General features: G+C 48.4%; 1 protein-coding gene across 1 annotated transcript in view; it reads right to left on the reverse strand.

The window, feature by feature from the left end:
- Positions 1–22832, reverse strand: part of aars2 (alanyl-tRNA synthetase 2, mitochondrial (putative)) — a 24824-nt gene extending 1992 nt beyond the window's left edge. The window contains exons 1-20 of the mRNA XM_041983984.1: positions 22514–22832; positions 19548–19736; positions 19317–19462; positions 19058–19249; positions 18529–18673; positions 18311–18456; positions 18134–18242; positions 17808–17846; positions 17618–17729; positions 17398–17525; positions 17082–17220; positions 16838–17007; positions 16645–16758; positions 16277–16417; positions 16065–16202; positions 15682–15785; positions 12862–12970; positions 12645–12770; positions 12456–12566; positions 12295–12378 (exon numbers count right to left, since the gene is read on the reverse strand). Coding sequence (XP_041839918.1) covers positions 12295–12378; positions 12456–12566; positions 12645–12770; positions 12862–12970; positions 15682–15785; positions 16065–16202; positions 16277–16417; positions 16645–16758; positions 16838–17007; positions 17082–17220; positions 17398–17525; positions 17618–17729; positions 17808–17846; positions 18134–18242; positions 18311–18456; positions 18529–18673; positions 19058–19249; positions 19317–19462; positions 19548–19736; positions 22514–22738 — 2667 coding nt within the window. The 5' untranslated portion in view covers positions 22739–22832. The remainder of the gene's footprint in view (positions 1–12294; positions 12379–12455; positions 12567–12644; positions 12771–12861; positions 12971–15681; positions 15786–16064; positions 16203–16276; positions 16418–16644; positions 16759–16837; positions 17008–17081; positions 17221–17397; positions 17526–17617; positions 17730–17807; positions 17847–18133; positions 18243–18310; positions 18457–18528; positions 18674–19057; positions 19250–19316; positions 19463–19547; positions 19737–22513) is intronic.
- Between the last annotated feature and the right edge of the window lie 1151 nt (positions 22833–23983).

The following is a 23983-nucleotide window of genomic DNA, read 5'->3' on the forward strand; positions in this document are numbered from 1 at the left end:
TGAGGACTGGAGGTCTAGGATCTACTTTCCTGGTCTTAGTGAGGACTGGAGGTCTAGGATCTACTTTCCTGGTCTTAGTGAGGACTGGAGGTCTAGGATCTACTTTCCTGGTCTTAGTGAGGACTGGAGGTCTAGGACGTACTTTCCTGGTCTTAGTGAGGAGTAGAGTTCTAGGATCTACTTTCCTGGTCTTAGTGAAGACTGGAGGTCTAGGACCTACTTTCCTGGTCTTAGTGAGGACTGGAGGTCTAGGACGTACTTTCCTGGTCTTAGTGAGGAGTGGAGTTATAGGATCTACTTTCCTGGTCTTAGTGAAGACTGGAGGTCTAGGATCTACTTTCCTGGTCTTAGTGAGGAGTGGAGTTCTAGGATCTACTTTCCTGGTCTTAGTGAGGACTGGAGGTCTAGGACGTACTTTCCTGGTCTTAGTGAGGACTGGAGGTCTAGGACGTACTTTCCTGGTCTTAGTGAGGAGTAGAGTTCTAGGATCTACTTTCCTGGTCTTAGTGAGGACTGGAGTTCTAGGATCTACTTTCTTGGTCTTAGTGAGGACTGGAGTTCTAGGATCTACTTTCCTGGTCTTAGTGAGGACTGGAGTTCTAGGATCTACTTTCCTGGTCTTAGTGAGGGCTGGAGTTCTAGGATCTACTTTCCTGGTCTTAGTGAGGACTGGAGGTCTAGGATCTACTTTCCTGGTCTTAGTGAGGACTGGAGGTCTAGGATCTACTTTCCTGGTCTTAGTGAGGACTGGAGGTCTAGGATCTACTTTCCTGGTCTTAGTGAGGACTGGAGGTCTAGGACGTACTTTCCTGGTCTTAGTGAGGAGTAGAGTTCTAGGATCTACTTTCCTGGTCTTAGTGAAGACTGGAGGTCTAGGACCTACTTTCCTGGTCTTAGTGAGGACTGGAGGTCTAGGACGTACTTTCCTGGTCTTAGTGAGGAGTGGAGTTCTAGGATCTACTTTCCTGGTCTTAGTGAAGACTGGAGGTCTAGGATCTACTTTCCTGGTCTTAGTGAGGAGTGGAGTTCTAGGATCTACTTTCCTGGTCTTAGTGAGGACTGGAGTTCTAGGATCAACTTTCCTGGTCTTTGTGAGGACTGGAGTTCTAGGATCTACTTTCTTGGTCTTAGTGAGGACTGGAGTTCTAGGATCTACTTTCTTGGTCTTAGTGAGGACTGGAGTTCTAGGATCTACTTTCTTGGTCTTAGTGAGGACTGGAGTTCTAGGATCTACATTCCTGGTCTTAGTGAGGACTGGAGTTCTAGGATCTACTTTCCTGGTCTTAGTGAGGACTGGAGTTCTAGGATCTACTTTCTTGGTCTTAGTGAGGACTGGAGTTCTAGGATCTACGTTCCTGGTCTTAATGAGGACTGGAGTTCTAGGATCTACTTTCTTGGTCTTAGTGAGGACTGGAGTTCTAGGATCTACTTTCCTGGTCTTAGTGAGGACTGGAGTTCTAGGATCTACTTTCTTGGTCTTAGTGAGGACTGGAGTTCTAGGATCTACTTTCCTGGTCTTAGTGAGGGCTGGAGTTCTAGGATCTACTTTCCTGGTCTTAGTGAGGGCTGGAGTTATAGGATCTACTTTCCTGGTCTTAGTGAAGACTGGAGGTCTAGGATCTATTTTCCTGGTCTTAGTGAGGAGTGGAGTTCTAGGATCTACTTTCCTGGTCTTAGTGAGGACTGGAGGTCTAGGATCAACTTTCCTGGTCTTTGTGAGGACTGGAGTTCTAGGATCTACTTTCTTGGTCTTAGTGAGGACTGGAGTTCTAGGATCTACTTTCTTGGTCTTAGTGAGGACTGGAGTTCTAGGATCTACTTTCTTGGTCTTAGTGAGGACTGGAGTTCTAGGATCTACATTCCTGGTCTTAGTGAGGACTGGAGTTCTAGGATCTACTTTCCTGGTCTTAGTGAGGACTGGAGTTCTAGGATCTACTTTCTTGGTCTTAGTGAGGACTGGAGTTCTAGGATCTAAGTTCCTGGTCTTAATGAGGACTGGAGTTCTAGGATCTACTTTCTTGGTCTCAGTGAGGACTGGAGGTCTAGGATCTACATTCCTGGTCTCAGTGAGGACTGCAGTTCAAGGATCGACGTTCGTGGTCTTAGTGAGGAGTGGAGGTCTAGGATCTACTTTCCTGGTCTTAGTGAGGACTGGAGGTCTAGGACGTACTTTCCTGGTCTTAGTGAGGAGTAGAGTTCTAGGATCTACTTTCCTGGTCTTAGTGAAGACTGGAGGTCTAGGACCTACTTTCCTGGTCTTAGTGAGGACTGGAGGTCTAGGACGTACTTTCCTGGTCTTAGTGAGGAGTGGAGTTATAGGATCTACTTTCCTGGTCTTAGTGAAGACTGGAGGTCTAGGATCTACTTTCCTGGTCTTAGTGAGGAGTGGAGTTCTAGGATCTACTTTCCTGGTCTTAGTGAGGACTGGAGGTCTAGGATCAACTTTCCTGGTCTTTGTGAGGACTGGAGTTCTAGGATCTACTTTCTTGGTCTTAGTGAGGACTGGAGTTCTAGGATCTACTTTCTTGGTCTTAGTGAGGACTGGAGTTCTAGGATCTACTTTCTTGGTCTTAGTGAGGACTGGAGTTCTAGGATCTACATTCCTGGTCTTAGTGAGGACTGGAGTTCTAGGATCTACTTTCCTGGTCTTAGTGAGGACTGGAGTTCTAGGATCTACTTTCTTGGTCTTAATGAGGACTGGAGTTCTAGGATCTAAGTTCCTGGTCTTAATGAGGACTGGAGTTCTAGGATCTACTTTCTTGGTCTCAGTGAGGACTGGAGGTCTAGGATCTACATTCCTGGTCTCAGTGAGGACTGCAGTTCAAGGATCGACGTTCGTGGTCTTAGTGAGGAGTGGAGGTCTAGGATCTACTTTCCTGGTCTTAGTGAGGACTGGAGGTCTAGGACCTACTTTCCTGGTCTTAGTGAGGACTGGAGTTCTAGGATCTACTTTCCTGGTGTTAGTGAGGACTGGAGTTCTAGGATCTACTTTCCTGTTCTTAGTGAAGACTGGAGTTCTAGGATCTACTTTCCTGGTCTTAGTGAGGACTGGAGTTCTAGGATCTACTTCCTTGGTCTTAGTGAGGACTGGAGTTCTAGGATCTACTTTCCTGGTCTCAGTGAGGACTGGAGTTCTAGTATCTACTTTCTTGGTCTCAGTGAGGACTGGAGTTCTAGGATCTACTTTCCTGGTCTTAGTCAGGACTGGAGGTCTAGGACGTACTTTCCTGGTCTTAGTGAGGAGTAGAGTTCTAGGATCTACTTTCCTGGTCTTAGTGAGGAGTGGAGTTCTAGGATCTACTTTCCTGGTCTTAGTGAGGAGTGGAGTTCTAGGACGTACTTTCCTGGTCTTAGTGAGGACTGGAGGTCTAGGATCAACTTTCCTGGTCTTAGTGAGGAGTAGAGTTCTAGGATCTACTTTCCTGGTCTTAGTGAGGACTGGAGTTCTAGGATCTACTTTCTTGGTCTTAGTGAGGACTGGAGTTCTAGGATCTACTTTCCTGGTCTTAGTGAGGACTGGAGTTCTAGGATCTACTTTCTTGGTCTTAGTGAGGACTGGAGTTCTAGGATCTACTTTCCTGGTCTTAGTGAGGGCTGGAGGTCTAGGATCTACTTTCCTGGTCTTAGTGAGGACTGGAGGTCTAGGATCTACTTTCCTGGTCTTAGTGAGGACTGGAGGTCTAGGATCTACTTTCCTGGTCTTAGTGAGGACTGGAAGTCTAGGATCTACTTTCCTGGTCTTAGTGAGGACTGGAGGTCTAGGATCAACTTTCCTGGTCTTAGTGAGGAGTAGAGTTCTAGGATCTACTTTCCTGGTCTTAGTGAGGACTGGAGTTCTAGGATCTACTTTCTTGGTCTTAGTGAGGACTGGAGTTCTAGGATCTACTTTCCTGGTCTTAGTGAGGACTGGAGTTCTAGGATCTACTTTCTTGGTCTTAGTGAGGACTGGAGTTCTAGGATCTACTTTCCTGGTCTTAGTGAGGGCTGGAGGTCTAGGATCTACTTTCCTGGTCTTAGTGAGGACTGGAGGTCTAGGATCTACTTTCCTGGTCTTAGTGAGGACTGGAGGTCTAGGATCTACTTTCCTGGTCTTAGTGAGGACTGGAAGTCTAGGATCTACTTTCCTGGTCTTAGTGAGGAGTGGAGTTCTAGGATCTACTTTCCTGGTCTTAGTGAGGAGTGGAGTTCTAGGACGTACTTTCCTGGTCTTAGTGAGGACTGGAGGTCTAGGATCAACTTTCCTGGTCTTAGTGAGGAGTAGAGTTCTAGGATCTACTTTCCTGGTCTTAGTGAGGACTGGAGTTCTAGGATCTACTTTCTTGGTCTTAGTGAGGACTGGAGGTCTAGGATCTACTTTCCTGGTCTTAGTGAGGACTGGAGTTCTAGGATCTACTTTCTTGGTCTTAGTGAGGACTGGAGTTCTAGGATCTACTTTCCTGGTCTTAGTGAGGGCTGGAGGTCTAGGATCTACTTTCCTGGTCTTAGTGAGGACTGGAGGTCTAGGATCTACTTTCCTGGTCTTAGTGAGGACTGGAGGTCTAGGATCTACTTTCCTGATCTTAGTGAGGACTGGAAGTCTAGGATCTACTTTCCTGGTCTTAGTGAGGACTGGAGGTCTAGGACGTACTTTCCTGGTCTTAGTGAGGAGTAGAGTTCTAGGATCTACTTTCCTGGTCTTAGTGAGGAGTGGAGTTCTAGGATCTACTTTCCTGGTCTTAGTGAGGAGTGGAGTTCTAGGACGTACTTTCCTGGTCTTAGTGAGGACTGGAGGTCTAGGATCAACTTTCCTGGTCTTAGTGAGGAGTAGAGTTCTAGGATCTACTTTCCTGGTCTTAGTGAGGACTGGAGTTCTAGGATCTACTTTCTTGGTCTTAGTGAGGACTGGAGTTCTAGGATCTACTTTCCTGGTCTTAGTGAGGACTGGAGTTCTAGGATCTACTTTCTTGGTCTTAGTGAGGACTGGAGTTCTAGGATCTACTTTCCTGGTCTTAGTGAGGGCTGGAGTTCTAGGATCTACTTCCTTGGTCTTAGTGAGGACTGGAGGTCTAGGATCTACTTTCCTGGTCTTAGTGAGGGCTGGAGGTCTAGGATCTACTTTCCTGGTCTTAGTGAGGACTGGAGGTCTAGGATCTACTTTCCTGGTCTTAGTGAGGACTGGAGGTCTAGGATCTACGTTCCTGGTCTTAGTGAGGACTGGAGGTCTAGGATCTACTTTCCTGGTCTTAGTGAGGACTGGAGGTCTAGGATCTACTTTCCTGGTCTTAGTGAGGGCTGGAGTTCTAGGATCTACGTTCCTGGTCTTAGTGAGGACTGGAGGTCTAGGATCTACTTTCCTGGTCTTGGTGAGGACTGGAGGTCTAGGATCTAGTTTCCTGGTCTTAGTGAAGACTGGAGTTTTAGGATCTACTTTCCTGGTCTTAGTGAGGACTGGAGTTCAAGGATCTACTTTCTTGGTCTTAGTGAGGACTGGAGTTCTAGGATCTACTTTCCTGGTCTTAGTGAGGGCTGGAGGTCTAGGATCTACTTTCCTGGTCTTAGTGAGGGCTGGAGGTCTAGGATCTACGTTCCTGGTCTTAGTGAGGACTGGAGTTCTAGGATCTACGTTCCTGGTCTTAGTGAGGACTGGAGGTCTAGGATCTACTTTCCTGGTCTTAGTGAGGACTGGAAGTCTAGGATCTACTTTCCTGGTCTTAGTGAGGACTGGAGGTCTAGGATCTACTTTCCTGGTCTTAGTGAGGACTGGAGTTCTAGGATCTACTTTCTTGGTCTTAGTGAGGACTGGAGGTCTAGGATCTACTTTCCTGGTCTTAGTGAGGAGTGGAGTTCTAGGATCTACTTTCCTGGTCTTAGTGAGGACTGGAGGTCTAGGATCAACTTTCCTGGTCTTTGTGAGGACTGGAGTTCTAGGATCTACTTTCTTGGTCTTAGTGAGGACTGGAGTTCTAGGATCTACTTTCTTGGTCTTAGTGAGGACTGGAGTTCTAGGATCTACTTTCCTGGTCTTAGTGAGGACTGGAGTTCTAGGATCTACTTTCTTGGTCTTAGTGAGGACTGGAGTTCTAGGATCTACTTTCCTGGTCTTAGTGAGGGCTGGAGGTCTAGGATCTACTTTCCTGGTCTTAGTGAGGACTGGAGGTCTAGGATCTACTTTCCTGGTCTTAGTGAGGACTGGAGGTCTAGGATCTACTTTCCTGGTCTTAGTGAGGACTGGAAGTCTAGGATCTACTTTCCTGGTCTTAGTGAGGACTGGAGGTCTAGGATCAACTTTCCTGGTCTTAGTGAGGAGTAGAGTTCTAGGATCTACTTTCCTGGTCTTAGTGAGGACTGGAGTTCTAGGATCTACTTTCTTGGTCTTAGTGAGGACTGGAGTTCTAGGATCTACTTTCCTGGTCTTAGTGAGGACTGGAGTTCTAGGATCTACTTTCTTGGTCTTAGTGAGGACTGGAGTTCTAGGATCTACTTTCCTGGTCTTAGTGAGGGCTGGAGGTCTAGGATCTACTTTCCTGGTCTTAGTGAGGACTGGAGGTCTAGGATCTACTTTCCTGGTCTTAGTGAGGAGTGGAGTTCTAGGATCTACTTTCCTGGTCTTAGTGAGGAGTGGAGTTCTAGGACGTACTTTCCTGGTCTTAGTGAGGACTGGAGGTCTAGGATCAACTTTCCTGGTCTTAGTGAGGAGTAGAGTTCTAGGATCTACTTTCCTGGTCTTAGTGAGGACTGGAGTTCTAGGATCTACTTTCTTGGTCTTAGTGAGGACTGGAGTTCTAGGATCTACTTTCCTGGTCTTAGTGAGGACTGGAGTTCTAGGATCTACTTTCTTGGTCTTAGTGAGGACTGGAGTTCTAGGATCTACTTTCCTGGTCTTAGTGAGGGCTGGAGTTCTAGGATCTACTTCCTTGGTCTTAGTGAGGACTGGAGGTCTAGGATCTACTTTCCTGGTCTTAGTGAGGGCTGGAGGTCTAGGATCTACTTTCCTGGTCTTAGTGAGGACTGGAGGTCTAGGATCTACTTTCCTGGTCTTAGTGAGGACTGGAGGTCTAGGATCTACGTTCCTGGTCTTAGTGAGGACTGGAGGTCTAGGATCTACTTTCCTGGTCTTAGTGAGGACTGGAGGTCTAGGATCTACTTTCCTGGTCTTAGTGAGGGCTGGAGTTCTAGGATCTACGTTCCTGGTCTTAGTGAGGACTGGAGGTCTAGGATCTACTTTCCTGGTCTTGGTGAGGACTGGAGGTCTAGGATCTAGTTTCCTGGTCTTAGTGAAGACTGGAGTTTTAGGATCTACTTTCCTGGTCTTAGTGAGGACTGGAGTTCAAGGATCTACTTTCTTGGTCTTAGTGAGGACTGGAGTTCTAGGATCTACTTTCCTGGTCTTAGTGAGGACTGGAGGTCTAGGATCTACTTTCCTGGTCTTAGTGAGGGCTGGAGGTCTAGGATCTACGTTCCTGGTCTTAGTGAGGACTGGAGTTCTAGGATCTACGTTCCTGGTCTTAGTGAGGACTGGAGGTCTAGGATCTACTTTCCTGGTCTTAGTGAGGACTGGAAGTCTAGGATCTACTTTCCTGGTCTTAGTGAGGACTGGAGGTCTAGGATCTACTTTCCTGGTCTTAGTGAGGACTGGAGTTCTAGGATCTACTTTCTTGGTCTTAGTGAGGACTGGAGGTCTAGGATCTACTTTCCTGGTCTTAGTGAGGAGTGGAGTTCTAGGATCTACTTTCCTGGTCTTAGTGAGGACTGGAGGTCTAGGATCAACTTTCCTGGTCTTTGTGAGGACTGGAGTTCTAGGATCTACTTTCTTGGTCTTAGTGAGGACTGGAGTTCTAGGATCTACTTTCTTGGTCTTAGTGAGGACTGGAGTTCTAGGATCTACTTTCTTGGTCTTAGTGAGGACTGGAGTTCTAGGATCTACATTCCTGGTCTTAGTGAGGACTGGAGTTCTAGGATCTACTTTCCTGGTCTTAGTGAGGACTGGAGTTCTAGGATCTACTTTCTTGGTCTTAGTGAGGACTGGAGTTCTAGGATCTACGTTCCTGGTCTTAATGAGGACTGGAGTTCTAGGATCTACTTTCTTGGTCTCAGTGAGGACTGGAGGTCTAGGATCTACATTCCTGGTCTCAGTGAGGACTGCAGTTCAAGGATCGACGTTCGTGGTCTTAGTGAGGAGTGGAGGTCTAGGATCTACTTTCCTGGTCTTAGTGAGGACTGGAGGTCTAGGACCTACTTTCCTGGTCTTAGTGAAGACTGGAGTTCTAGGATCTACTTTCCTGGTGTTAGTGAGGACTGGAGTTCTAGGATCTACTTTCCTGTTCTTTGTGAAGACTGGAGTTCTAGGATCTACTTTCCTGGTCTTAGTGAGGACTGGAGTTCTAGGATCTACTTCCTTGGTCTTAGTGAGGACTGGAGTTCTAGGATCTACTTTCCTGGTCTCAGTGAGGACTGGAGTTCTAGTATCTACTTTCTTGGTCTCAGTGAGGACTGGAGGTCTAGGACGTACTTTCCTGGTCTTAGTGAGGAGTAGAGTTCTAGGATCTACTTTCCTGGTCTTAGTGAGGAGTGGAGTTCTAGGATCTACTTTCCTGGTCTTAGTGAGGAGTGGAGTTCTAGGACGTACTTTCCTGGTCTTAGTGAGGACTGGAGGTCTAGGATCAACTTTCCTGGTCTTAGTGAGGAGTAGAGTTCTAGGATCTACTTTCCTGGTCTTAGTGAGGACTGGAGTTCTAGGATCTACTTTCTTGGTCTTAGTGAGGACTGGAGTTCTAGGATCTACTTTCCTGGTCTTAGTGAGGACTGGAGTTCTAGGATCTACTTTCTTGGTCTTAGTGAGGACTGGAGTTCTAGGATCTACTTTCCTGGTCTTAGTGAGGACTGGAGGTCTAGGATCTACTTTCCTGGTCTTAGTGAGGACTGGAGGTCTAGGATCTACTTTCCTGGTCTTAGTGAGGACTGGAGGTCTAGGATCTACTTTCCTGGTCTTAGTGAGGACTGGAAGTCTAGGATCTACTTTCCTGGTCTTAGTGAGGAGTGGAGTTCTAGGATTTACTTTCCTGGTCTTAGTGAGGAGTGGAGTTCTAGGACGTACTTTCCTGGTCTTAGTGAGGACTGGAGGTCTAGGATCAACTTTCCTGGTCTTAGTGAGGAGTAGAGTTCTAGGATCTACTTTCCTGGTCTTAGTGAGGACTGGAGTTCTAGGATCTACTTTCTTGGTCTTAGTGAGGACTGGAGTTCTAGGATCTACTTTCCTGGTCTTAGTGAGGACTGGAGTTCTAGGATCTACTTTCTTGGTCTTAGTGAGGACTGGAGTTCTAGGATCTACTTTCCTGGTCTTAGTGAGGGCTGGAGGTCTAGGATCTACTTTCCTGGTCTTAGTGAGGACTGGAGGTCTAGGATCTACTTTCCTGGTCTTAGTGAGGACTGGAGGTCTAGGATCTACTTTCCTGGTCTTAGTGAGGACTGGAGGTCTAGGATCTACTTTCCTGGTCTTAGTGAGGACTGGAAGTCTAGGATCTACTTTCCTGGTCTTAGTGAGGACTGGAGGTCTAGGACGTACTTTCCTGGTCTTAGTGAGGAGTAGAGTTCTAGGATCTACTTTCCTGGTCTTAGTGAGGAGTGGAGTTCTAGGATCTACTTTCCTGGTCTTAGTGAGGAGTGGAGTTCTAGGACGTACTTTCCTGGTCTTAGTGAGGACTGGAGGTCTAGGATCAACTTTCCTGGTCTTAGTGAGGAGTAGAGTTCTAGGATCTACTTTCCTGGTCTTAGTGAGGACTGGAGTTCTAGGATCTACTTTCTTGGTCTTAGTGAGGACTGGAGTTCTAGGATCTACTTTCCTGGTCTTAGTGAGGACTGGAGTTCTAGGATCTACTTTCTTGGTCTTAGTGAGGACTGGAGTTCTAGGATCTACTTTCCTGGTCTTAGTGAGGGCTGGAGTTCTAGGATCTACTTCCTTGGTCTTAGTGAGGACTGGAGGTCTAGGATCTACTTTCCTGGTCTTAGCGAGGGCTGGAGGTCTAGGATCTACTTTCCTGGTCTTAGTGAGGACTGGAGGTCTAGGATCTACTTTCCTGGTCTTAGTGAGGACTGGAGGTCTAGGATCTACGTTCCTGGTCTTAGTGAGGACTGGAGGTCTAGGATCTACTTTCCTGGTCTTAGTGAGGACTGGAGGTCTAGGATCTACTTTCCTGGTCTTAGTGAGGGCTGGAGTTCTAGGATCTACGTTCCTGGTCTTAGTGAGGACTGGAGGTCTAGGATCTACTTTCCTGGTCTTGGTGAGGACTGGAGGTCTAGGATCTAGTTTCCTGGTCTTAGTGAAGACTGGAGTTTTAGGATCTACTTTCCTGGTCTTAGTGAGGACTGGAGTTCAAGGATCTACTTTCTTGGTCTTAGTGAGGACTGGAGTTCTAGGATCTACTTTCCTGGTCTTAGTGAGGGCTGGAGGTCTAGGATCTACTTTCCTGGTCTTAGTGAGGGCTGGAGGTCTAGGATCTACGTTCCTGGTCTTAGTGAGGACTGGAGTTCTAGGATCTACGTTCCTGGTCTTAGTGAGGACTGGAGGTCTAGGATCTACTTTCCTGGTCTTAGTGAGGACTGGAAGTCTAGGATCTACTTTCCTGGTCTTAGTGAGGACTGGAGGTCTAGGATCTACTTTCCTGGTCTTAGTGAGGACTGGAGTTCTAGGATCTACTTTCTTGGTCTTAGTGAGGACTGGAGTTCTAGGATCTACTTTCTTGGTCTTAGTGAGGACTGGAGTTCTAGGATCTACTTTCCTGGTCTTAGTGAAGACTGGAGTTCTAGGATCTACTTTCCTGGTCTTAGTGAGGACTGGAGTTCTAGGGTCTACTTTCCTGGTCTCAGTGAGGACTGGAGGTCTAGGATCTACTTTCTTGGTCTCAGTGAGGACTGGAGTTCTAGGATCTACTTTCCTGGTCTTAGTGAGGGCTGGAGGTCTAGGATCTACTTTCCTGGTCCTAGTGAGGACTGGAGATCTAGGATCTACTTTCCTGGTCTTAATGAGGACTGGAGGTCTAGGATCTACTTTCCTGGTCTTAGTGAGGACTGGAGTTCTAGGATCTACTTTCCTGGTCTCAGTGAGGACTGGAGGGCTAGGATCTACTTTCCTGGTCTTAGTGAGGATTGGAGGTCTAGGATCTGCTTTCCTGGTCTTAGTGAGGACTGGAGTTCTAGGGTCTACGTTTCTGGTCTTAATGAGGACTGGGGGTCTAGGATCTACTTTCCTGGTCTTAGTGAGGACTGGAGTTCTAGGATTTACTTTCTTGGTCTTAGTGAGGGCTGGAGTTCTAGGATCTACTTCCCTGGTCTTAGTGAGGGCTGGAGTTCTAGGATCTACGTTCCTGGTCTTAGTGAGGACTGGAGTTCTAGGATCTACTTTCTTGGTCTTAGTGAGGACTGGAGTTCTAGGATCTACGTTCCTGGTCTTAGTGAGGACTGGAGCAGCAGCGTTCTGGACTAACTGCAGGTGTCTGATGGACTTTTTAGGGACACCTGTAGTCCAGTCTACTAAAGATAAATGTGGACCAGTTTTTCTAAATCCTGCCGAGTCATCAGTCCTTTAATCTTCCAGATGTTCTTTAAGTGATAACAGGCCAACTTCACATCTGTCTTAATATAACTGCTAAAATCCATGTCTGAGTTCAGGACTACTACCAGGTCTCTGGCTTGGTATTTTCACCAGTGTACCGGTCCTTGATAACCTCTGTTTGGGCATTTTGTTGACAGTTAACAGCATCTCACAGAAACCCAGGAATGATCAGACAGAACAACGTCCATCCCCAAAACCTGGAAACATTCAGAGCTTTAGAGACGACCAGATCCAGACAGGGTCCTCTGGACCACATGCTGAGTTAGACCAAAGGTATCGAGAACACCGTTCTCTGGTCCCTCCGTCCTCCGGGTTCTCAGCACGGATTTCATGCTGCAGTAATCTGCTGGCCGGACTTAAAACTAATAAATAAGTTGGTGAACTGCTTCGTGTCTGAGTTTGTTTTATATTTCGTACTAAACCGTAATTAAGTTACAAGAAAAATAATGACAGATTTTTTAAGAATGTTCATTTACAAAAGTAACTAAAGTTACTTTTAACAGTAAAAGTACCTTTTGGTTGAACCGAGTTACGTTTTGAATGAACCAACCAGCAGTGACGTGTTTACATAAAAAGGTGAAAGGTCGCCAAGCCGGTCGTACAGACGCCACATCTCTCACACGCTCGGCTCAAAGGTCACATGACCTCATCAGCCTGTCCAAGGTGATGAGTCATGTGATCACAGGTCCAGTTCTGGTCCCACGTACCGACAGCGAGTCCGTCTCCACAGAGTCCACCAGCACCTCCTTCCTGAAGTTCTTCTCCAGCAGAGCCTGAGCTCTGTCTGCAGCCTGAGCAAAGCATGATGGGAAAACGGTGTCAGAGCAGCAGCAGGAGTGTGACAGGTGCGTTAACAGTGTGCACTCACCTGTCTGGTCTCCAGCTTCCTGATGAGAGTGTTGGCGGTCCTGATCAGCGCTCTGAGGCGGTTCTGCAGGTCTCTGCACTGCCACTGGGGGATGGGGGTGTTATCTACAGCCTGTCAGACACAGCAGAGGGTCAAACGCCATCTCACACCTGCTCACCGCCTGCACTGCATCATGGGAAGTCCACTCACATCAGACAGGACACTGGCCTCCTTAGAGAACTGGTGGGCGGAGTCCAGGCTGGAAGGGGTGGAGCCTGAGAGTCTGGCTGACAGAGAGTCCACATCTTGAGCAAGAACCTGACCGGCCTCCCGAGCCTGAGAACACGGACAAGGAGCAGTCCATCTTTAGCCTGTCAGTCGTGTGTGAGGCCCGAGGTTTTGATCATGTGACCACACTTGGACTGACCCGTGCTGCGTCCTGTCCGGTCACCGCGACAACTCGACTGATTCCTTTAACCAGCTGTTTCTCCGAGACAATCACCAGGTCCTGGATGGCGCCGGTCTGCAGCAGGTGGCTGAACACAGATACAAAGAGAAGACATGGTGGGACGCGGGACGTCCACCAATCAGAGATCAGCTCAAGTGGTGCTTGGTAGAGCGAGTCTCACTTTCATAGAGAAAACATAACACAGAGGTTCAGGAGAACCACAGCAGAAATGGCCTCCGAGACTGATGGATCTGATGGTGGATCTGGACCATGGACCCTGGTCCTGGATCCTGGTCTGAACTGGACCCGAGCACCGAAGGCGGCATGAAGTCCTGTTGTAATTGCTGTTCTTTCTGTATTCTTCTTCTAAAAAGTAAATGGCAAACCCACCAAAGGAAATTTACATATTTTTGAACGAGAGCGCCACCTACTGACAATGCCCGCCACTGCACATCATCAATCTTTGAGAACTTTGCTACACGTATTCTAAATGCTCTGACGAACAAAAAATCCTTTTGGAGCAACGGCCTAAAACCAAAAGGAAGTTGGCCATTTTGGGTCAAAGTTGCCATTTTGGCGTTTTGCTCACGTTGCTTAAAATCTTTCTCGTCCTAGAGATTTTATCTTACTGAAACCAAAATGGTTTAGGTTCTTCAGAAGGCATGTGTCTTCAAAAGGTATTAAAAGTTTTCTAATAGGAGAAAGAGCATAGAGGGGGCGGGGCCTCAAAGTTTGACGTCTCGCCATGAAAAACGAAAGTGATATAACTTCCACATTAAACAATATATCTGAACCAAAATGGCCATGTATGATGCCAGTCCCATCCTGAACATATCTACAGGTCAATATTTGGGTTATGAATTGGCCCCGCCCCCTGGCGACAGGAAGTCATGGTTTTCACTTTGAGACCCACTTCTCTGACGTTTTGGACACAACCAGGTCCAAACTGGGTCAGACAGCAGAAAACAAGTTGGTGATGATATCTGGTGAAAACTGTTGCTCTACGCTGCAGGGCGAGACCATGGCACCATGGTGATCTTTGATAAGACGCCATGACATCATAAATCACTATAAATCCCTCAATTCTGATCCAATCCCCATCAGACTTGCAGGGATTAATCAGGATCTGACCCTGAACAGATCCATATTTTTTTCAGACGCCGGGGTCCATCTCCTCAGGAATAAAACTTACACACTTGAAAGTGCTTCACAACAGGTCAAACCCTTTCATGATACCACAATAAAAAACTTAAGTTCCTTCGCCAAACGTAACCATGGCGAATAGTGGTCTGACACCATGACACAGGAAGTACTTGACCCACTGTTGATCTCCATCAAACTCGCCAGGGATGAACGCAGTCAGGCCGGAAACTCAGCTGCATTGACATATGCTGGAAAAATTGCAATATGGCTCTACAGCGCCCCCTACAAATATTTAATTGATCATAACCGCCCACTACATTGATCGATATGGCTGAAATCCGGTATATTGATAGAACTTGGCAGGATGTACAAACATGTAGGAAGTCGGCTATTTTGAAAGAAATTTTGGGGTCACTTTTGTATGTTTCTTTCCTTGCATTTAAACTATCTCCTCCTCTCCTCCTTTTATCGTACTGGTCTCAAAATCAGTCTGAACACTCCAGAGGCATGCGTGATAGAAAGTTATCAAAAACCTTCTCAAAAGAGGTGGAATTCAGCGGTGGTGCCTCATCAAGTTTAGCTGTTTCACCATCAAGCACCGAATCCATTATTTCTGACATACAACGCTCAATTTGCACCAAACTCAACATGTTGCACTTTGTCCAGATGTTTTCAACGCCATAGCCCCGCCCCCTGGAAGCAGGAAGTGGCTTTAACTCTTGATTCAGGTGACCAGAAGACATGTCAATAAAGTCCCAACCTGAACATGTTACTACATAAAGAAACGCTATAGCACCACTTAGTGGCCATATTGATTTCTGCAGATATTAAAACCAAGTTTCCGTCTTTATTGATTTCACACGATTTGCCAGAAACATGGTCACGAACGCTTGTGATGTCATCACTGGGCAGCGTGACATGCCAGGTGAACCTCACAGGAAGAAAATGACCTCCGAACGGGGAAAACTCAACGAGCGTACGACTGGGGGCAAGAGTGGTCGTGCTGCGGGAGGCAGGTTGCCGCCTGATGGGGCGGTGCAACCGGCTGGAGCGGCGCCAGAGGTGCAAGGGCCTTCATCGCTGCTTTCAGCTTTAATTCATCATATATTATTGTCATCATCATCATCATCGTCATGTTGTAGTCATGATGGGCCTACTGGACCATCAACCGGACCAACCCCCAGGTCCTCTCGTCCACAGGGGGAGGTGAAAACGGGACAGGTGGGATAATGTGGACAGAAAACCAGTCTGCTGAACCTCGAAGGAGACAGTGGAGTTAAAACCCGACGGCAGGCGAGAAGGAGCAGCGCTTCTTTGTTCAGGAGTTTTTGTGTTTTCTATAAACTTTATTCCACACCTGAATAAATGGAAGCAACTTGTTTTTTTGGAAGATTTCTGAGATCAATACGTCCATATTGGTGTCGTTTCGTTTAGTTCAACATTATTTAGTTTCTTCTGGGATCAGCTGGCAGCTCTCTGATTGGTGAGATCACCCTGCCAGCCAATCACCTGAGAGCTGAAGGTTCGGCTTGAAGAGGAAGTGGGAACGAGACCATCAACCCTTCAAGAGGTGAGTTACAGGTAGAAAACTGGACAGATGGGCAGGACAGGTGAAAGAATGGACAGGATATGATAACAGGTAAATTCCAGTCTTACGTTCCACAACAGAGCTCTACAGAGGTCTCTCTGTCCGTCCCACCGTCCAACAGCTCTGAGACCAGCACATCCAATGACACCACCCGAACAGGATCTGGATACACCTGCAGAGACACGACAGTTAGTACACCTGGAGACAACAGGTGAGACATCAGGTGAGACATCAGGTGAGACAGCAGCTGAGACATCAGCTGAGACAGCAGATGAGACATCAGGTGAGACAACAGGTGAGACAGCAGATGAGACAGCAGGTGAGACATCAGGTGAGACATCAGGTGAGACAGCAGGTGAGACAGCAGATGAGACATCAGGTGAGACATCAGGTGAGACAGCAGATGAGACAGCAGGTGAGACAGCAGGTGGTGTCCAGTGAGTCTGTTTACCTCGTTCACCGTCCTCAGTCCTCTGATGCTCCTGGCTTTCTGCAGAGGAACCTCCAGGCTGTGGATGATCTGATTGGCTGAGACGATCTCATGGACACACCTTTCTACCTGCTGCAGTTGGGAGACGCTGAGAGAACCCTGAGGACCAACGGACTCATCAGAACCGAGCCAGAACCCTGTTAGTCAGGTAGAAATTTACCTAGTTGCTCCACCTTGATGCTGAAGTCAAAGCGCAGGCGGTCGGCAGAAACATGAGACCCTCTCTGGTGGACAGACGGACCCAGAACCTTCCTCAGAGCAAAGTTCAGGATGTGGGTCGCTGTGTGGTTCACCATGCAGGACATCCGCTGGACCTGAGGACGGAGAGGATGGTGAGGAAAGTGAGGACAGAGAGAACAGGGAGGACAGAGAGGACAGTGAAGACAGAGGACAGAGAGGACAGTGAAGACAGAGGACAGTCAAGATAGAGGATAGTGAAGACAGAGGACAGTGAGGACAGAGAGGACAGATTATGGAGAGGAGGGGAGTGCTTATCTGTTGGTGCTTATTTCACTGGTTCTGGTCCTTGTCTGTTTCTTACCTGGTCCAGGTGGAGCTGGACATGGTCTCCGGACTTCAGGGTGTCTGCTGCAGTGACCTGATGGACCACATAACCCCCCACCCGAACCACCGCCTCCACAGGACACAACATGTCCTGAGGGACAGAAGACACCTGGAATTACCTGGACACTAAGACTTCCTGTTCGCATGATGCGTTTCCTGTGAGCGCTGACCTGTTTCTCGTGGGGGGTCAGGTAGCCCCGGTCATGTGACTGCCCCCCCTCCTCAGAGTAGAAGCAGGTCTGGTCCAGGATGACTCCACAGCGCTGTCCCTCAGAGACCACGTCCACTAGACTCTGTCCATCATACAGACCCACCACCACTGCACGGCATGCTGGGAACACTGGGAGGACGGAGGACTCAGGTTACAGGCGTGACCCAGACCCATCAGCGGTTACCTGTCCAGGTGGGACATACCATATCGGTCCTTCTCCAGGTGGTATTGGTATTTGGGACGGTCGTCGGTGTGAGGGACACCAAGACGCTGCAGCTCTGCTAGACTGAGGACGTCCAACATCGGCCGTGACCGGACACCTGACTGCATCTCAGACGCCGCCTGAAACAGGTGATGACATCATCAGTTACCTGTGCACCGCATTTACCACAGCAGACAGGAAGTGATCTGGTTCTGATCCAGTCCCGTGGTCAGAATGGGATCTCTGAGCATCACTGGGGATGTAGTCCACATCCAGGTGGACACCAGGTGGTTTTTACATCAGAACGGATGCTCCACCTTCTGGTTCTCAGCAACGAGTCGATCCAGTTTCTGACGGTCCACCTGGACCCCCTTTTCCTCCAACATCAGGTCCACCAGGTCCAGGGGAAAGCCCAGATCTCGGTGCAGAGACCAGGCCACAGAGGCTGAAACAGCACCAAAGGGACACCATGATGTACAACAGCACCTGAATGCAGCACGCCATCAATGATCAGAAGCGATGCTCAGCGGGACTGACCCGGGAAGAGGCCATGTCTGGAATCCTTCCAGAGCGTCCTCTGGATCAGCCGGCTGCCCTGCTGCAGAGACGACAGGAAGTGAGCCTCGTTCTCGTTGATCACGTCCATGATCTGCAAGAGACCAACAGCTGACGACCACTTCCTGTGACATCACCACATCCTGTGACATCACTCACAATGAGGACTCACCCGATCTGACTCCCGTTCCAGCTCCGGATACACATCCCCCTGCCGGCGGAGAAGTGGGACAGAAATCATGATGGGTCCTGGACTCTGGTCCAGGTTTAGTTAAGGTGGTGTGAAATGGTCTAAAGAGGTCTAATGTGGTCTAAAGCGGTCTTGTAGTCCAATGTGGTCAAATGTGGTCTAAAGTGCTCTAATGTGGCCTGAAGATCTCTAAAGAGGTCTAAAGTAGTATAACATAGTCTGATGTGGTCTAATCAGGTGGTTTGGATCAGTGAACCAGGTGAATTTGTATCTTCCTGCCCAGGAGGATGATGGAAAATGTATTTTACCAGAATCTGTGTGACAGTGGGAACCAGGCTTGCCAGCGCTCCCTGGGGAGCCTGCAGGACCTCGACACAGAATCGAACAGCTCGCCGCAGAATCCTCCGTAACACCAACCTGACAGACAAACAAATCAGATGTCTCACGACATCACAGCACTGACAGCTGATTGGAGAGTGACTCACTCGGCGCCAGACATGCCCGGATGGACTCCGTCAGCGATGCAGACCGATAAGGTCCGGATGTGGTCAGCCACAACTTTGTAGGCCAGGTCCAGCTTTCCCCCGTCTGCTGCTCCGGTCCCGCTGCCATATGGCTCCACCCCCGACCTCTGAGAATACAGCAGACTCTAGTCACCGTGACGACAAACAAGTCACTGTAACAGGCCGTATTCGGCGGTTACCTGGTGGATGGCGTGCAGCAGCGGCATGAACAGGTCCGTGTCGTAGTTGGACCGCCGACCCTGCAGGATGCTCACCAGCCGCTCCAGTCCCATCCCGGTGTCCACGCTAAACCGGGGCAACAGTCTCAGACTCTGGTCCGTCTCCCTGAAAAAGACCCAGACCTGAACCACCAAAACCCAGGAAAATCCCAGGAACTGGTCTAAACTGGTTTGACATGGTCTTACATGATCTGATCTGGTCTTAACCAGTCTGACCTGGTCTTATCTGGTCTGAACCGGTTTGACCTGGTCTTATCTGGTCTGAACCGGTTTGACCTGGTCTTATCTGGTCTCAACCGGTTTGACCTGGTCTTATCTGGTCTCAACCGGTTTGATCTGGTCTTATCTGGTCTCAACCGGTTTGATCTGGTCTTATCTGGTCTCAACCGGTTTGACCTGGTCTGAACCGGTTTGACCTGGTCTTATCTGGTCTCTACCGGTTTGATCTGGTCTTATCTAGTCTGAACTGGTCCATAAAGTTTGCACAGACCTGTTGTACTGAATGAAGACCAGGTTCCAGATTTCCACCACATCCGGATTGTCTGCATTGACGAGCGCTGCAGCATCTCGGCCCCCCACGTGGTCGTAGTGGATCTCAGTGCAGGGGCCACAGGGGCCCGTGTCCCCCATCTCCCAGAAGTTGTCCTTCAGTCCAAACGGCAGGACACGAGCGGCTGGGACCCTGCGGGGGACAGTGACGTGAGCTGAACCAGAACCAGAACCAGAGCCAGAACAAGCTGTAGACCTACCCCATGTCCAACCAGATGTGTCTCGTCTCCTCGTCAGCTGGTAACCGTGACGATGCGTCACCACCAAAGTAGGACACATACAGTCTGTCTGCAGGTATCCCATAATGCTCTGTGAGGAGGCTCCAAGCCATCTCACATGCCTCCTCCTGAACATACACACACACAAACACGGTAACCGAGGCTCCGCCCCAGGAAACAGGAAGTTAAACACCCCCCCACCACCACCACCACCTTGAAGTAGTCTCCGAAGGACCAGTTCCCCAGCATCTCGAAGAAGGTGTGGTGGTGTCCATCTCGGCCCACATCCTCCAGGTCGTTGTGTTTGCCGCCGGCTCGGACACACTTCTGACTGTTGACCACGCGGCGGTACGACGCCATCTTGGTACGGGGGTCTGCCGTTCCCAGGAAGATGGGCTTGAACTGAGACCAGAACACAGACCATCTGTTGTCATGTTCAGTCTGTCCACCAGACCTGACGTTAGCTGCTGAATGGGACATGAGTGAAGGACAAGTCCACTGGTTTTTAGAGACCTGACAGCTTCAGACCACATTAGACCTCTTCAGACCTGATTAGACTAGATCCTGCTCAAAAACTACATGACTTGGACTCTACCAGTTTGGACTGAGTTGAGTTCCAGAATTCAGAAGTTCATTAAAAGACAGTTTCAGATTGGTGGATTCAGTTTACAACATAAAATGAACCTAACTGACATTTCCACCAATCAGAAGCTGTGTTTTAATGCGCTTGCTAAAGTTCCACCACCAGGGAACAACAGAGGAGAAGAGTCTAGCTACTGATGTGGCGCCACCTTGTGGTGGGAGCACTAGGCGTCTTTCACTGGCAGAGCGTAACTGTGGAGAGGGAGTGTAGCTCTGGATTAAGGAGTGGAGGTAGACCGGAGCCGTTTGGGTTATTGTTTTGTAAGCCAGAAGCAGAGCTTTGAATTTGATGCGTGCTGCAACTGGAAGCCAGTGGAGAGCGATTAGCAGCGGAGTGACATGAGCTCTTTTGGGCTGGTTGAAGACCAGACGTGCTGCTGCATTCTGGATCATCTGCAGAGGTTTAACTGAGCATGCAGGCAGGCCAGCCAGTAAGGAGTTGCAGCAGTCAATGCGTGAAATGACCAGAGCCTGGACCAGGAGCTGGGCCGTGTGTTCAGTCAGGTAGGGTCTGATCCTCCTGATGTTGTAGAGAGCAAAGCGGCAAGATCGAGCAACCGAGGCAACATGATCCTTAAAGGTCAGCTGGTTGTCTACCATGACACCAAGAGTCCTGGTAGAAGACGTAGGTACAAGCGTGATGGAGTCAAGCTGCACGCTTATCTGTGGCGGTAAGGAAGGATTGGCTGGAAAGACAATAAGCTCAGTCTTGGACAGATTTAGCTGAAGGTGGCGATCCTTCATCCATGCGGAGATATCAGCAACATGCTGATATTCACATTGAGACGTTGTGTCGTCAGGTGGGAAAGAAAGGAAAAGCTGAGTGTCATCTACATAGCAGTGGTAGGAGAAGCCATGAGAGCTAATGATGCACCGAGTGAGGAGGTGTATACTGAAAAGAGAAGAGGGCCAAGCACCGAGCCCTGAGGCACCCCTGTTGTCAGGTCATGTGATCTGGACACGCCCCCTCACCAAGATACTTTGAAAGATCTTCCTGTGAGGTAGGACGTAAACCACGAGAGGATAGATCCTGAGATACCAAGCTCCGAGAGTATGGAGAACAGTATATGATGGTTGACCGTGTCAAAGGCAGCCGACAGGTCCAGCAGTATAAGGACTGAGGATTGACCAGTGGATCTGGCAACCCGTAGGGAATCAGTAACTGACAGGAGAGCAGTTTCAGTAGAGTGACCTTGCCTATAGCCAGATTGATATGGATCTAACAGGTTGTTGTCTTGGAGGAACTGTGAGACCTGACTGAAGACGGCACGCTCTAGTAGTTTAGACATGAATGGAAGCAGTGAGACCTGCCGGTAGTTTCCAACCTGGGCTGGGTTGATTGTGGGTTTCTTCAGCAGCAGGGAACCCGAGCTTGCTTGAAGGCAGAAGGAAAGACACCGGATTTAAGAGAGGAGGTGATAATATGGGTTACTGCAGGTTTGATTGTAGGTAAAATGCTCTGCAGGATGTCAGAGGGAACAGGATCAAGAGGACAGGTCGTGGGTTTTGAGCTGATTAGAAGTTTAGAGACTTGGTCCTCATTTAGAGAGCTGAAGGAGCAGAGTGAGGCACCAGTAGCTGGTTTGGTAAGGCTGAGTTGGTCCGGCTCAGTGAATTGGTTACTGATGGCAGCGACCTTTTCAGTGAAGTAGGAAGCAAACATTTCTGCAGTCAGCACAGTGGGAGGCTGAGCAGGTGGTGGAGATAGAAGAGAGTTAAACACCATGAACATGTCGTGTGTTGGGAGCATTGCGGATCTTGTTCTGATAAAAGGTTTTCTTGGCCTCCTTTAGGCTGGATGTGAAAGTTTCAGGTTTTTAATAGATAGCTGTGTAAGTCTGAGGGTTTTTATACTTTATACTTTTAAACAGGATTTTCCTGAAAATCACCGCCTCTACCTGCTTTACCTGAGCAGTAACCAGTGGGTGTGGCCTGCGTCACGGCCTCAACTGGTTGTAGAGAGAAGGTGCAAACGACACCCCCACACCAGCGATGTAAACAAAAACCCAAACTAAACAGAAACTCACCGAACTGACTGGACCAACCCTAACTGAAACCAGTGCTCGTTCTTTAAAGAGGTCTGAAAAGGTCTAATGCGGTCTAATGGGGTCCAATGTGGTCTAATGAGGTCTGAAAAGGTCTAATGCGGTCTAATGGGGTCTAATGTGGTCTAATGTGGTCTTGGTCCTTAGATAAAACTGTGGAATTGTTATTTATGTTGGTCTTAAACTAGAAGCTGACTTCAGCACAGCTTGTCCAGCATCATGACCAGTTCTTCATCATATCTGAGCCAAAGATGAGCCACCGGGGTTCTGATGGACTTCATGGAAAGATTAAATGAGGCAGAACTTCGGGTAAATAACAAAAACTCTGACTTTATGTAAAGTTCCTGAAATCAGACTGTTGGACTTTATTTTCTCTGACGGAACCAGCAGCGGGATAAACCAGGTCCCACCGAACTGGACCCGTCTGTAACAGCAGGACTAATACAGTGTGAGAAGATCCAGAACTGGACCAGAACACACGGATTGACTGACCTGGTTCATGCCGGCGTTGACGAACAGCAGGCTGGGGTCTCCTCTGGGCCGAACCGGGGAGGACGGAACCAGCAGGTGTCCATGTTTCTCCTGGAAAAAGTCCAAGAAGGTCCTGCGGACCTGAGCGGCGGGCAGCTGCGGAGGGAAGCCGCTGGAGGAGCGAGTGGAGACGGCAGAAAGGAACCCCGGCGGCCCGCTGAGCCTCCAGAGAAGCAGTCTGAACATACCGGTCACAGCCGGACGGACCAGAACCGGAACTAGAGCACAGCGACCCTCACGAACTACAGGGTCCTTATCCGCGCATGTGCACTGTGACCAGTATCTTCTTCTGGTGTTTATTGGTACACAACGTAACGGCGCGTTACCGCCACCAGCTGGTGAGGAGGAGGAGGAAGACTAAGATGAGGAAGAGGAGGAGGAAGATGCTTTAAGACTGGAAAAACTTGATTGGTCGTTCAGAAACAGATTAACTCAAATTCAAATCCCATTTTTATTACAGACTCAGGGTCCTAGATAAAAACGATGACACCACAGATAACAAAAGTCCTATACTTATAATACATAAACACACACACACACACACACACACACACACACACACACACATATATATATATATATATATATATATGCATGCACACACACCGAGCTGTGACGGTGTGCAGTCGTGGGTCAGCAGGATGAGAGGGGGGGGGGGGGGGGGGGGGGGGCTCAGCACACATCCTCCATCTTTTTTGTATGTAATCTGGTTCTGATCCTTCATCAGAGAAGCAAGCCGAACAGCATCCTGGATGCTCCTGCTGCCACCAGCTGCATCGATCAGGTAAATAAAACAGCTTAAATGCACATTAAAATCTCTGCTCTTCATTTAATGGAGATAAAGTCAAATGTAAACAGAGCATGTGCTTTTCTACAGATACAACAGAAAAAGGGCCGACTCTCTTCTGGCTGCTGTGCAGGACCAGCTGTTAGATGCTGAACAGCAAAGCGATGCAGCTTCAACATGCTGCAGGTCTTCCAGGAACAGAGCAGCGGCTGGACGGGGGGAGCTGAAATCTGTCTCTGGGGGGACTGGACAGGATGGCAGGAACAGCCAACGTGATAAGATCATCATATACACACATATGCACTATAAAACAAATGACTGAAGAGTCAGACGTTTTCAGTTTGTGTTCATTAGATGTGGTTTGGCCACATCTATGAAATGTTAGCTAATAAAAATATTAAGTAGGTGACCCTGTGTTTTTAAAATATTTAGAAGATCAATAGGAACTATTTCTTTCTACAAATGTTTTCCCGGGGGTCAGTGCTTCTACTCTATGGGAGGCAGGCAAGGCATCTGTGAAAAAGAAGAGCATCTTCGTTAAACAGCTAGACCTTGAACAGCACATTAATAACTTGGAGAGGAAGTTTAAACACTCCTCATCTGTTTCTGTGCTTGAAAAACTGGATGCAGCCAGATCAGCCTTG

This window comes from Melanotaenia boesemani, chromosome 4 (assembly GCF_017639745.1).
Source record: "Melanotaenia boesemani isolate fMelBoe1 chromosome 4, fMelBoe1.pri, whole genome shotgun sequence".
NCBI lineage: Eukaryota > Metazoa > Chordata > Actinopteri > Atheriniformes > Melanotaeniidae > Melanotaenia > Melanotaenia boesemani.